The sequence below is a fragment of the Mauremys mutica genome, chromosome 1, assembly GCF_020497125.1.
Source record: "Mauremys mutica isolate MM-2020 ecotype Southern chromosome 1, ASM2049712v1, whole genome shotgun sequence".
Classification (NCBI taxonomy): domain Eukaryota; kingdom Metazoa; phylum Chordata; order Testudines; family Geoemydidae; genus Mauremys; species Mauremys mutica.
Genome location: NC_059072.1, coordinates 199,603,547 through 199,616,080, shown reverse-complemented (window position 1 = coordinate 199,616,080; position 12,534 = coordinate 199,603,547). Strand labels below are relative to the sequence as shown.

General features: G+C 64.5%; 1 protein-coding gene across 1 annotated transcript; it reads right to left on the bottom strand.

The window, feature by feature from the left end:
* Positions 1 to 1,055: 1,055 nt before the first annotated feature.
* Positions 1,056 to 12,278, bottom strand: LOC123354594. Its single transcript, XM_044996741.1, has 3 exons — positions 12,061 to 12,278; positions 10,230 to 10,281; positions 1,056 to 9,040 (listed from the first exon to the last, which is right to left on the bottom strand). The coding sequence occupies exons 1-3, from the start codon at positions 12,205 to 12,207 to the stop codon at positions 1,056 to 1,058; spliced, it is 8,184 nt and encodes a 2,727-aa protein (XP_044852676.1). The 5' UTR covers positions 12,208 to 12,278.
* Positions 12,279 to 12,534: the final 256 nt, after the last annotated feature.

The window sequence follows — 12,534 nt, the reverse complement described above, 5'->3', positions numbered from 1 at the left end:
ACAGGGCACCCTGCTCCGGGATGGGGCTGACGGGCCTGAATGCAGTTCGAAGGATGCTAATTATAGCTCAGCTTCAGCTAGAGCTCCCTTGTGCCGGGCACTGCCCAGACACAGTGTGAGAGACAGGCCCTGCCCCAGCTCAGATCAGAGCTCCCTGGGGCCGGGCACTGCCCAGACACAGTGTGAGAGACAGGCCCTGCCCCAGCTGAGATCAGGCCCTGTTGTGCCAGGCGCTGCCCAGGTGGGGTTGCTAACATTCTACTTTCACAAAACCAAACACCCTTGCCCTGCCCTGCCCCTTCTCCGAGGCCCCGCCCCCTCTCACTCCATCCCCCCTTCCTCCATTGCTCACTCTCCCCACCCTCGCTCACTCGTTCATTTCACTGGGCTGGCTCTGGAGGTTGGAGTGTGGGAGGGGGTGAGGACTTCAGCTGGGAGTGCAGGCTTTGGGGTGAGGATGGGGATGAGGGGTTTGAGGGGTGGGAGTGGGTCAGAGCTGGGACAGGGGTTGGGGCGCAGGAGGGGGTCAGGGTGAAGGATCTAGGCAGCACTTACTTCAGACAGCTCCTAAAAGCAGTGGCATGTTCTCCCTCCGACTCCTACCCAGAGGCACGGCCAGGGGGCTCTGCACGCTGCCCTGTCTGCAGACGCCACCCCCGCAGCTTCCATTGGCCGGGAACCACGGCCAATGGTTCTGTGAAGCTGGCGCTTGGGGTGGAGGCAGCGTGCGGAGCCTCCTGGCTGCCCCTATGCGTAGGAACTGGAAGGGGGACATACCGCTACTTCTGGGTGCCAGGTGAAGCCACGGCAGGCAGGAAACCTGCCTTAGCCCCATTGTGCTGCCAAGTGGACTTTTAACGGCCTGGTCAGTGGTGCTGACTGGAGCCACCATGGTACCTTTTCGCCCAGGCCTTCCTGTCAAAAACTGGACACCTGGCAACAGTAGTGCCAGCCACTAGACCCTGCCCTCCCCCGTGCTGCTGTGTCGGGCCCCAGATCACTCCTGCAGATTGCACACAAAATAGAGATTTATTAGCCACCTGCAAGACCCAACCCTAACTTTCGTCCAAGGCCCGGAGGCGGCTCTCCTCTTCGGAGGCGGCGCTGTTGAGTGACGGGGACAGCTTCCTCCGCCGGGCCTGCATCCTCTCCCGCAGGGCACACAGGTTCTCTCCGCGCAGCGCTGGCGTTCTGTCGTGTACGTGGCGAAGGTGGGCGTGAGCACGATGCTGGTGGAACCAGCACACATGGCCTGTGCTCTTGCCAGGACGTGACCCTGGCTGCAGAAGCTCAGTTTCCAGCCTGGCCCGGTGCCCACGGTGCTCCAGGTTAGACGCTCCTACTGTCCCGGATGTGTCCTCGGTGGCATTTCCTTCCACTCCATTGGCTGCTGTGGCCACCCCGTGTGACCTGGCCTTATCTGGCCTCCTGTGTGTGCCCTGCCGATCCTGGACTCCCTCTCCCACCAGGGATTCCTCTTCTCTGCTTCTGGACCTTGTTCTTCTGCTGGTGGGCCTCCCCCTGCTGCTGGACCTCCACTCTCTGCTGCGGGCCTGGATCCCCTCGCTGTCCGGTCCTCTGGCCCTGCCGCTGCACCACGGGCCTTCCACCCGGCTCCTGGAGCGGCCCCGTGGGTGAGAAGGACTGAGTCCCCGACCCCGCTGCTCTCTGAGCTTTGTTCTGGAGGACTCCCTGGGAGACGGCTGGTTGGAGCCCAGGGCTGCTGAGCCAGACTGTGAGACTCCTTTGCCTCCTTCTCCCTTGTGACTGCCGGTTGTTCTGGCGTCCCTGGCAGCGGGGCAGGCTGGGGGTGGTGGCCATGGGGCGGAAGGTCCCACTGACGCAGCCGGCGTCCCACTGGGGTCATGCACTTTCCCCTCCCTGCATTCGGTCACTTTCAGGGTCACCTGTTCTTGGTATCCACCATACTCTGCTGAGGGCCCTGTTTCCTCTGGAGAAGGTTCTTCTCCCCTGGTCATGCTGTCCCCTCGCCTGGCATCGGGGAAGGCCGCCCCAGATCCCTGGGGAGCACCATTCCCTGGCAGCCCCCTGGTCCGAGCGGCTGCAGCTGGCTCCTTTCTCCCAGCACCGTCCATCTCCTCCGCGCTGGAACACAGCTGGCATCTCCTGACCTCTGCCCGCACATGAACGTTGGCATTGAAGGTCACGCTCTTGGGGGATGGGGCGAGTTTCTGAGGGGGTGGCAGGGCTCCGTGTGGTGCAGCCACCGACCTGTCGACCTGCCCTCTCTTCTCCACTGATGCCCTGGAGGTGACGCGTTTGAGGAAGCCCAGCATGATCCCCCTGAAGGTGGAGCCCTTCCCCTTGCAGGGGATGGACGGTGACTCAGCCCCTCTCCCTGGAGGTGCACGGGGCGGCTGTTCAGCCCCGGGCGGTGCCTCAGTCAGCACCAGGGCCTCTGTCTGCCTCATGTTGGTTCCAGCCCTGGGGCCTGTCCCCTCCGCCGGCATCTCTCTCATGCCGCGTCGCCCCTCAGTGTCCCTCCTCTCCTTCCACCCCAGGCTGCCTTCCCCCTCCATGTCCCAGGCTGCCACGGCCTCGCTGTCCCAGTCCCCGACCATCTCCCACTCGCCCTCGGTGCTGAACTGGGACAGCCCCTCTTCAGACCGCGGGCGCTGCTCCGAGGGGCTGGCTGGCCACTGGCTGCTGGACAGGGAGCCCACAAGCTCATTGGAGGCTGCGGACGAACCTTTGTCTCCCACATTGTCTCTGGTTACTAGCCGGGGGTGATGTGCTGGTGGGGCCCACGTCTGGCCCCCCGCTTCCTCTCCATCCTCAGCACCAGCGGGACCTTCGTACGGGGGGGCACCAGCTGCATGGCTCAGATCCCGAGACCGCTGGTAGGATGCACCTTGCTCCCCTCTGCAGTCATCATCTGACGTCTTCCTGCCCCTCGAGTGCACGTGAGTCTCTAGCCGAGTCCTCGCCACGTCTGACTTCCCAGCCCCCTCGGCAGGCCAGGGCTGGGGGCTGAGTCCCTCCTCACCGGTGGTGAAGAGGCCATGGCATGTCTCACACAGGTACTGGTTTGCCTGGCTCTGGGACTCTCTGATCAGTCTCTGGCCCAAGGAGCCAGCTGTCGGGAATCCCGGCTCTCCTGTGCCCGCGGGGCAGGCTCTTTCTCCCAGGGCTTCCTGATGGGGCCCTCCCATCTGGCTTTTCCGGCCCCTCCTGCGCTGCAGCCGGATGTTCATTTCCCGCCTGTGTTCCTGGGCAGCGGCTCTCAGCCACTCAGCTGCCATGTCGGCATAGATGGCCCGGGAGCGTATGACGCAGGGCGGCAGGATGAAGGAGCCCAGGGCCTTCTGCGCCAGGTGGATGTCCAGCCGGTGTGCTGCGGCTCGCGGAGAAGCAAGATGCACCCGTGCCAGTGTGGGCCCCTCGGGTGCTGGGCGAGAGGCTGCGCGAGAGCTTTCTCCCACAGACCAGTCAGAGGCCCTGGACTCGCTGCCCTCCAGAGACGACAGAGAGGAGGCAGGTGGTTCATATTTTGCCACGCTGGGAGTGCCCTGCCCCTGCCATCCGGGCTCAGCATGCAGAGGGCTTGGAGCTGCCGCATCTCCTAGGAGAGTTGCTGACCCCCTTGCATGGATACGATGTGTCTGCCACCCAGGAGAGCTGGCCCCCGGAGAGCGGGCGCCATCCCACACCTCGATCTTGCAGCACGGGCAGTCCAAGCATGTGCAATGGTCCATTTCCAGGTGGCCCACGATTTTCCGAGACAGAGACTGCTTGCCCCCTGGGCCATGGCGGCCGCGGCTCTGGGCTATTCTCCTGAAGCTGGATTCCAGCTCCCGCAAGATCCTCTTCTCATTCCAAATAGCTGTCTCCACAGACGAGCTCCGGGAGCGCCTGCTGGTCCCCGCCATCCGCGGAGCTCCTTCACCATCGTGGGTCCTCCACTGCCCGGGACTTTCCTCAGAGCTCTGCTCTCTCTGCTGTGGGTGGGGCTCATGGGCCACTGGGCGCAAGGCCCGTCCCTGGGACTCCTGGGCCCTGTGGGAAATTCCCAGCACCTTCTTCCTGGGAAAGTCCAGGGTGGATTTCAGCTCTGCCTTGTCCTCCGGGAAGTGGCGTGGGGAGCTGGGGGGCCCTTCCCCATTGCTCGTCTGGGAGGTCTCCTGGCTTCTCCTGCTGCTGCTCCCCAGGGTGTGTTGGGACACTGCCTCAGGGCAGCTGGCTTTGCCCTCCTTTACCCCCATTTCAAGCCAGTGCTGGGACCGGTGGGTGAGGGGCTCCCCGGGGTCTGGCTGGAGCTCTTCCGATTGCCCCGTGGAGAGGGCTGTAGGACCTTGGGGGAGTGTAGGGAAGACATGGAGCAGGGGCTGGGTTTGGCCTCTGGGCTCTGCTCCTGGTGGGGCAGGCGGCAGGAACATCCTTAAGGACTCCAGGATCCTCTTGGGCAGGCCCCATCTCCGCTCCAGGGCCAGTTTCCTCATGTGTGACTCCAGGCGCTCCCTGGTTTCCATGTGCAGGAAGAGCATGCTGCCCGTGGTGACGCTTTCGCTGGCTGGGGCCTGGACCCGCCTCGGGAGGCCCCTCCCAGGTGGTGGGGGTGTGAACGCGCCCAGGGATCTCAGCACCACCCGCGGTAAGCCCCACTCGTGCTGGAGATTCTTTCTCAGGATGTGGCTCTCTAGACAGTCCCTGGCCTTGGCTGTGATCAGAGGTGGCCCCATGACCAGAGGCGGCTCCTTGTAGCCGTTCCTCTCCAGCTCCTCAGCCCCCACGCGCCCAGCCAGGCCCATCTGCGTCCAGGCCCTCCCCGCTGCACTCCCCAGTGGCACAGCCGGAGTCTTTGGCATCATCCTCCGCAGAGACGCCGCCTGCAGCGTGGGCAGCCCCCAGAAATGCACCAGCTGCTTGTGTCTCACATTCATGTCTAGTGTATTCACAGCCGTGGGCGGCAGGCAGAGCAGGGAGCCGGCCCTGGGCTTGGGGAGCTTCTGGCCTGCGCAGATCAGCCTGGGGAGTCGTATCCTCTCCCCCTCCCTGGCCGCTGTCTGGGATCTCTTCACCACGGCCGGCCTCACCCCCAGCCTGATCTCTAGGCAGTTCCTCGCGAGGTGCCGCAGGAGCTCATCCCTCCGCTCAGCAGCAAGGCCATGGGATCTGCTGTCTCCTGCCAAGCGGCTCCCTGTGGGGACGTCTGGCTGGCTGGGCCCCAGCCGGCTTTGCCCGACGCCCCTTTCTCCACCGGCCCCAGGAAGCTGCGGGACAGCCGGCGGGGCAAAAGCAGCAAACAGCCGCAAGGACTCCTGGATCCTCCAGGGAAGGCCCCACCTCCGCTGCAGCATCATCTTCCGGAGGTGACGCTCCAGGCGGCCTCTCGTGTCCCCGTCCATGAGCGAAGGCTCCTGCCCCAGGACAAGGATGTGCAGCTCGGCGCGTTGGCGGGCTGCGGTCGGCCCCGGCAGCGGGGGCTCCGGCACAAAGGCTCTGAGTGATCGTTCGATGAGTGCGGGGAAGCCCCATTCGTGCTGCAGCCTCTTCTTCCTGACGTGCAGCTCCAGGGCCTCTCTGGCCTCCGGGCCCAGGAACAGAGCCTCCCGCGCCCAGAACTCGACTTCAGTCTCACGGGGTGGAACCGGCCCAGGGGGCGCCCTGGGGACCATCCTGCTGAGGGACTGGGTGTAGAGAGTGCCCAAGCCCCACAGGGCCGTGAGATGTTTGTGCTGCACATTCAGCTCTAGGTGGCAGACGTCCTCCGGGTGCACGAAGGGCAGCAGGGGGCTCCTGGCTTTCGGGGCCCTGTCCCCAGCAGGGATCAGCTTGGGGAGGGGCAGCCGGGACACGAGATGCAGCCTTTGCCAAGAGCGTCTCACTGCAGCGGGGACAGCGTCCAGCCGGGTCTCCACATATTTCTTTGCCACGTGGATCTGCAGCCGCTCCTGAGCGTCACGTTCCAGGCTGAGCCGCGGGTGGGGAGCAGTGACAACTCTCCTGGCTTTCCCCACGCCCTGCTCCAGGTGCACAGTGCTCTTGTGCCAGGGCAGCAGGAAAGGCCCCTCTGAATCCTTTTCTGTATGGCTGCGAGGCCTGAACTCCGCAGGGGCTGCGGCAGGCTGGAGCAGCCACACCGACTCCTGGATCCTCCTGGGAAGCCCCCAGCGCCGGTGCATGAGTCTCTTGCGGAGGCTGAGCTCCAGCTCTTGTCTGCTGCCCTCACTGAGGAAGGACAGCTCGGGCTGGAGAACGGCCACGTCCCCGTCGGCTGGCGGAGGGGCCTTGGGCTGGCCAGGGTGGGGGGCAGCCGCCATCAGGCCCCGCATGGATTTCTGGACTATGAGAGGCAGCCCCCACTCGTGCTGCAGCCTCTTCTTCCTAACGTGCAGCTCCAGCTCCTCCCGGGCTCCCGGTGGGAGGAAGGGCAGCTCCTGCTCTGTGAACTCGGTCCCAGCTGCGCGGGAGCTGGAGGGCGGCGGGGCGGGCGAGGGGCCTGCGTGGAACAGCTTGGCCAGGGACTGTCGGTAGAGCGTGGGCAGCCCCCACCTGAAGCTCAGGTGCTTGTGGAGAAGGTTGAGCTCCAGGTGATCCGAGGCCGCCTGCTCCAGGAAGAGCAGCTCCCGGGGCCGCAGCTCCAGGGATCTCTGGCCCGGCCGAATCAGCCGGGGCAAGGGGAGCTTTCCCACCCGGCGGGCGGCTTCCTGTGAGTGTTGGGCCCTGCGGGGGATCAGGCCCAGACGGATCTCTATGTTTTTCCTGGTCACATGTCTCTCCAGCAGCTGGTGGCACGTGTCCCGGGTGAGCTGCTGGCGCCATGCAGTTCCCAGGAGCCCGGCTAAGGAGACAGCCACCGCTGTGGGGCCCACGGGTGCCGCCCTGGAGGGTGATTCTCTTGGAGCCCTTCTTGCTGACAGCCCCCTGAGCGGCTGGCTGGCCCTTCTGCCTTGCGTGTCTGGATGTGTCCCCGGAGCTGTGGTCGTGGGGGGCATGAAGCCCCGCAGGGACTCCTGCACCCTCCTGGGGAGCCCCCACCTCCTCTCGGCTACCCTCCGCCGGATGTGGGCTTCCAGCTCCCTCTTGGTGGCCAGAGGGATGGGAGGGGCCCCGCTGCTGACATGGAGCTCCATGGCTGCCTGCTGGTCGCTCCCCTTGGGCCCGGGGCGCGTGGGTGGGGGTGGCATGAAACACCTTAGCGATCGCCGCACCAGGCCCGGCAGGCCCCATTCGTGCTGCAGCCGCTTTCTCAGGACATGCCTCTCCAGCAGCTCCCGGCCCTCGGGGGCCACGAAGGGGGTCTCCAGGGGGCAGAACTCGATGGCCACACCCAGGTGCAGCAGGGGGGCGGGTGGCATGGGTGGGCAGGGCACCATCTTGGCCAGGGACTCTGCGTACAGGGTGGGGAGAGCCCAGAGGTACTGGATGTGCTTGTGCCTCACGTTGAGCTCCACGCTGCCTGCCTTGCAGCTGAGCAGGGGGCAGAGCCGGTGGTGGGCCAGGGGGGCCTTGCAGCCAGGGGGGATCAGTTTAGGCAGGAGCAGGTCTCTACGCCCCAGGGCAGCCATTTTCTGAGAGCTCCTCAGCACGGCGGGCAGCACGCCTAGTCTGATTTCCAAGCCCTTCCTGGCAATGTGCCCCTGCAGCTCCCGGGTGTCTCTGCAGCAGTGCGAGCTGGGCGCGGATTTGGATGCTCTGGCGGGGCCCTGGGAGGCCTGGGCTGGGGCTCTAGCTCTGAGGCCGGGTGTCTGGGCTGCCCTTGTCACTGGGCCTGGCCCCCTTGAAGCCCATCTCCCAGACGGCAGGGGGCCGAGCCGGGGGTGTGGAGGTGTGGCTGGCATCAGCAGCCTCAAGGACTCCTGGATCCTCCTGGGCAGCCCCCATCTCTTCAGATGCACCATCCTTTGCAGATGCCGCTCCAGCTCTGTCCTGGAGCCGACGCTCAGGAAGGGCAGGGCCTGTGGCATCATCACCACCCTGCCTGCCCCCGAGGGTCTGCGTGCGATGGGTTTTGGTGCTGGGGGCATGAAGATCTTCAACGCGCTTTGCAGGGTGCAGGACAGCCCCAGGGTGTGCTGCAGCCTCTTCACCTGGACGTGCCGCTCGAGACTCGCCCTGACGTCACGCTGGAGGAAGGGGGTCTCCACTTCAGCGAATTTGAGCCTGCCGGGCACACGCAGGGCTCCAGGGCTGACCCGCGCCAGGGGTCTCCCAGCCAGAGACATCGGAGCTTCCCCCGTGGCCCTGGGTGCTGTGCTTTCTCGGTCTCGCTGCCGTTTGGCCTCCCGCCCTGACATCCTGGTCCCGCCTGGGGACTTGGCCAGAAATGGCACCCAATCGGGGCGATGCGCCTGCCTCTGGGGAGCGGCCTGGGGGCTCTTTGCTCTGCCTCTGCGCAGGAAACTCCCGACCCAGCCATGTTCCGCTTGGCTTGGAGGGAAGGGCTTGTGCTGGACAGGAGTGGGGCCGGGGTACTCCTCATGCCTGGGAAGAAATGGCTCGTGCTGGCTTGATCCAGTTCTCAGCTCCCAAGCGAGTAGGGGCGGCTCGTGCTGGAGAGAAGAGGAGCTCTGGGCCTGCTCTTGCCCGCGAAGGAGAGTCTCATCCCAGAGAGAGGAGCAGAAGAGACATTCGTCCTGCTCTGTGGAGGAGCCTTTGGCCTGCTGTGGGTGGGACAGCCCCTCCTCATCCTCCCTCAGCAGGCGGCGCGCCGTTTTCCGGCTGCCTGCCTGGCGCTCGGGAGGGGAACGGGTCTTGCTGGGCTGGAAGGGGCCCTGTGCCGGTGGGAGGACCTGTAGCACATCCAGGCCTCTCCACATGGATCTACCAAGCAGGTTCCTCCCTTTGGAGCAGGAGGTGGGAGTAGGAGGTGACCCTGGCCCGGCAGGGACCCACACGCTGGCCCTGTCGGCGTATACCAGCTGCTCGGCTTGCCGGGCCACCTCGTTGCACAGGGCACAGTCCGAGTTGTCACACAGCAGCTGGCGGATGGAGCTGCGCCTGGCAGCTTGGCGAGCGTGGTGTGGGTGGTCCCGGCACAGCCGGTCACGCGGCTGCTTCACCCGTTGCTTCTTTGCACCTAAAACAGAACCGCAGAGAGGGCTTCTGAGGAGAGATGGGGCCTGAACGTAGTGGGGGCCACGGGCACCCGAACTGTGACCCCACCCACCTGTACCGCCCCAACCCCGAATCCCCTTTCCTGCACTGCTCCTAACCCCGAGGCCCTGCCCCATGCCACTCCTCCTCCCAGTTCCCCGCCCGCCTGTGACCCATTCCCCCTGAGGCCTCGCCCCGACACCAAGCCCCGCTCCTCCGCCACTGCTTCCCTCCAAGAGCCTGCCCCCTGCTTGCTCTTTCTTCTCTGCACACCCTGCCTCCTGTTGCTCGCCCTTACAGCCAGTCAAAAGTCAGAGGGCATGGCCCCCCGACCCTCTCATTCCAGTGCCCTGGCCCCAGGCCACTCTGCGCTGCTGCTCCAGAACCAGGCATGCTGAGCTTGTGAGAGCCCGGAGCCCGATGAAACACTCCACCAGCACCACGCCGCGCCCCCTCTCAAACACTGCCAGTGCTGTGAACCTGGCCACGGTGAAGTCCCAGCGCCATGAACCCGGCCCGGGCATCGTGCCAGGGCTGTGAATCTGGCTGGTGCGCTGTCCCAGTACCAGAAACCCGGATGGCACATGGTCCTGGTGCAAATAACCTTGACAGTGCCCCATCCTGCAGAAATGGGTCTCGCCAGTGTGCGGGATCCCAGGAAATCTCTCTGGCAAATGTCAGGGGCTGGCAGCACCTAGCAGCCTTGGCCTTGCAAGCCCTGGTATGATGCACAGCAACGGAGTGCCAGGGGGCTACACCCCTATCCAAGACAGAGCAGACGGGCTGAAATAAAGACAAGATCTGCTGGGCAGTGCCTCCTGCCGGCAAAGCTGCCCTGTTCTGGAAGGGCAGGTAGCTCCCCCCCTCTTGCCCCCCCCCGATGCTCACCATTAGCCTGCACAAAGCCCTGGAGGACATGGGGACAATGTGCCAGAGGGGACAGACAATGGGGTGTTTGCCTCCATCACTGCAAAGCCTCCAGACGATGGTTCGTTAGCAGCATGTCAGCTTATCCCAGCTCCAGGCAGCGCCTTGGCTCCCGCTCCCATCCCCAGGGGCAGGCCAAGTCTGAGGGGCCTCGTGTGGGACCCCATGGCCAGAGTGGAGGGCTTGGGAGAAGCCCTGGGATTCTGAGCCAGGGAGCCATCAGGGAGCGTGAGGCAGGGCCTTACCTTCTCCCTCGTCCTCCATCCCCCTCCGCCGGAGCCTGCTGACCAGAAGAGCCTGCGGGAGCCAAGGAAGCGGCAGAGTTACATGGTACCCAGACTGAGGCCATGCAGTGCCAGCCTCCCGCCCAGCCCAGCCCAGTGCCAGGGGTGCCCACGCTTCCCTGCACTTCCTGCAGCTGGAGAACTTCAGACTCCTCACCCAAGTGTCATTGGAACAATCCTGGGTCCCCCACCCCTCGACATCGGGTCATCGCCACACCAGAGTCACAGCAGGGCCCTGGGAGAAAGGCCAGGCTGTGCCCACAGCCTCTGCAGCCGCGCCCCACTGGAGCCAGCTTACCCCAATTGTCTGGGATGTTCTGCTGCCCCCGGACCCACATGCATGGGCCCCATCTGCCCCTGGAGCTGGCAGGGTGATTCCCAGCTCACACAGACAGATTCATGCTACATCCCCTCCAGCTAGCACGCTAAACCCAGAGATGTAAGCGTGGTTTCGCGCACAGCAGCAGCACAGGCTAGGACAGACCCGTCTGGCTGCCATGGGTACGGACGGGGGCAGCTAGCCTGTGCCACGGCTCCGGTTGCCCGTGCCACCAGTCAGTGAGAGCTAGTGTGAGAACCCCATGCCAGCTGGGAATCACCCCCTAGCTCTGGGTAGGGGCAGCCACAGAGCCGGAGTGGCCTCTTTCTGCAGCCTCCCAGCCAGATAACCTGGGCTTCCCTCTCCAACCACATGCCAAGGGGTCCCTGGCTCACCACTGCCCCCTATCCCCCACAGGCCATGGTCATACGCCAGGGAACACAGGCTGGAGGGTCTTCCCTGGGCTCCCCTTTCTATTGCCTGGGCACCAGGCTGCCCCTGGCACTCCCTCAGCCCCTTGAATTCCAGGCTGCCCCATTCTGGCACCAGCTGAGCTGCGGATTACAGTCTGTTCAAGAAACCGAAGCTGTAGGAGCTGCCGCATCGCCCCCCGAGGCTCTGGGAACCCCGGCACCAGGAAGCCCAGGCAGGGCCGTGTGCTGGGACATTAGGTCTGGGGCTGGGGCCGGCTGAGCCGTTCAACGCCTGGTTGTTTTGGGGAGCTGGGTGACAAACACAGACACTGTAGCCGGCTGGGCACACTGCCTGGAGCCGAAATGGTGTCAGCCGCAGAGTAACCTGAGGGGAGGGGCAGCAGGTTCCTCCTTTACTGTCCGTGGGCCCTGGGTCTGACCCTTGCGGGGGGTGATTTCTTCCCCCGGTGTTATGAGTCGAATGAGGACCAGGCCCTTGGGCTTCGCAATGTGCTCTGGCTTCCTCTTCTCTCCCCGTCTCCCCTGGTTCCCACCTGCGAGCCCAGCTCCCCAACTGATCTGGGACCCGAGGCAGGATCCCCAACTGACCAAATCCAATGGCTGTACAAAGATCCATCCTGGATTCCCCCTTTGTCCCCCCACCTCTTGCCTGCCCTCTCCCTGGCCGGCTGGGAGGCTAGGGACCCAGGAAAGCTTGTGGCTTTGGGAGGGAGCTGGGAGGGTTTGTTCAGCTTCCCCCAGCATAGGGAAATAACTGGCCAGAGCTGGCTTAGTGCCATGAAGCCTGGGACCACGAGGGAGAGCCCTGGCATTTCTAGCACTAGCTGGTGGTCGGGGCAGTAAGGAACAACCAATGAATGGAGCCACGAGCTCTGTCTGTGGCCCTGTCTCTCGCTGCAGATGTGCCCCACCAGCCCAACGGGGCCTGGTCAGAACAGGGGGCCTTGGGCGCTCCTACCCACCCGCCCTCCCTTCCATGGGGCTGTGTCCAGGCAAGCGCAGGATGGCTGAAGGGGGGTCGGGGGGGGGGTCCTCCTACCATCCTGCTTCTCCAGGAGAAGCTGTGCTGTGTCGCCATGGCCACCCAGATGACCAGGACCAGAAGGACGCAGGTGTACAACACCCAGGAGCTGTCAAAGCAGGCACAGAACCAGCTCTGCATGATCCCCACTCCTGCGTCAAACATGCTGGGGAGGACAGTCTGGACGCGCACTGGGGGTGGAGACGCTACACTCCCTGCTACTGCTGTGGCTGGATCTCGCCTGAGGGGCTGTTTGTTCCAGTGACGCATCATAAAGAGCCAGGACCAGGCGGGTCCTGACATCACAAAGGGACTGCAGGCATCAGAGGTGGGCAAGACCCTGGCTCCCTGCAGCCCCTCCCCAGCACCCCATGTAGGTACTTAGAGACTGTGACTGAGTCACCCCGTAACCTTCTCTTCATTAAGCAAAAGAGATTGAGCTCCCTGAGTCTCTCACTAGGCAGCAGGGTTTCTAACCTTTGAATCAGTCTT

Coding starts and splice junctions, on each gene's coding strand:
- LOC123354594 (XM_044996741.1), bottom strand. CDS start 12,207: ATGTTTGACGCAGGAGTGGGGATCATGCAGAGCTGGTTCTGTGCCTGC. Junction 10,282..12,060: donor TCTCCTGGAGAAGCAGGATG/GTAGGAGGACCC, acceptor TGGCTCCCGCAG/GCTCTTCTGGTCAGCAGGCT. Junction 9,041..10,229: donor GATGGAGGACGAGGGAGAAG/GTAAGGCCCTGC, acceptor GTTCTGTTTTAG/GTGCAAAGAAGCAACGGGTG.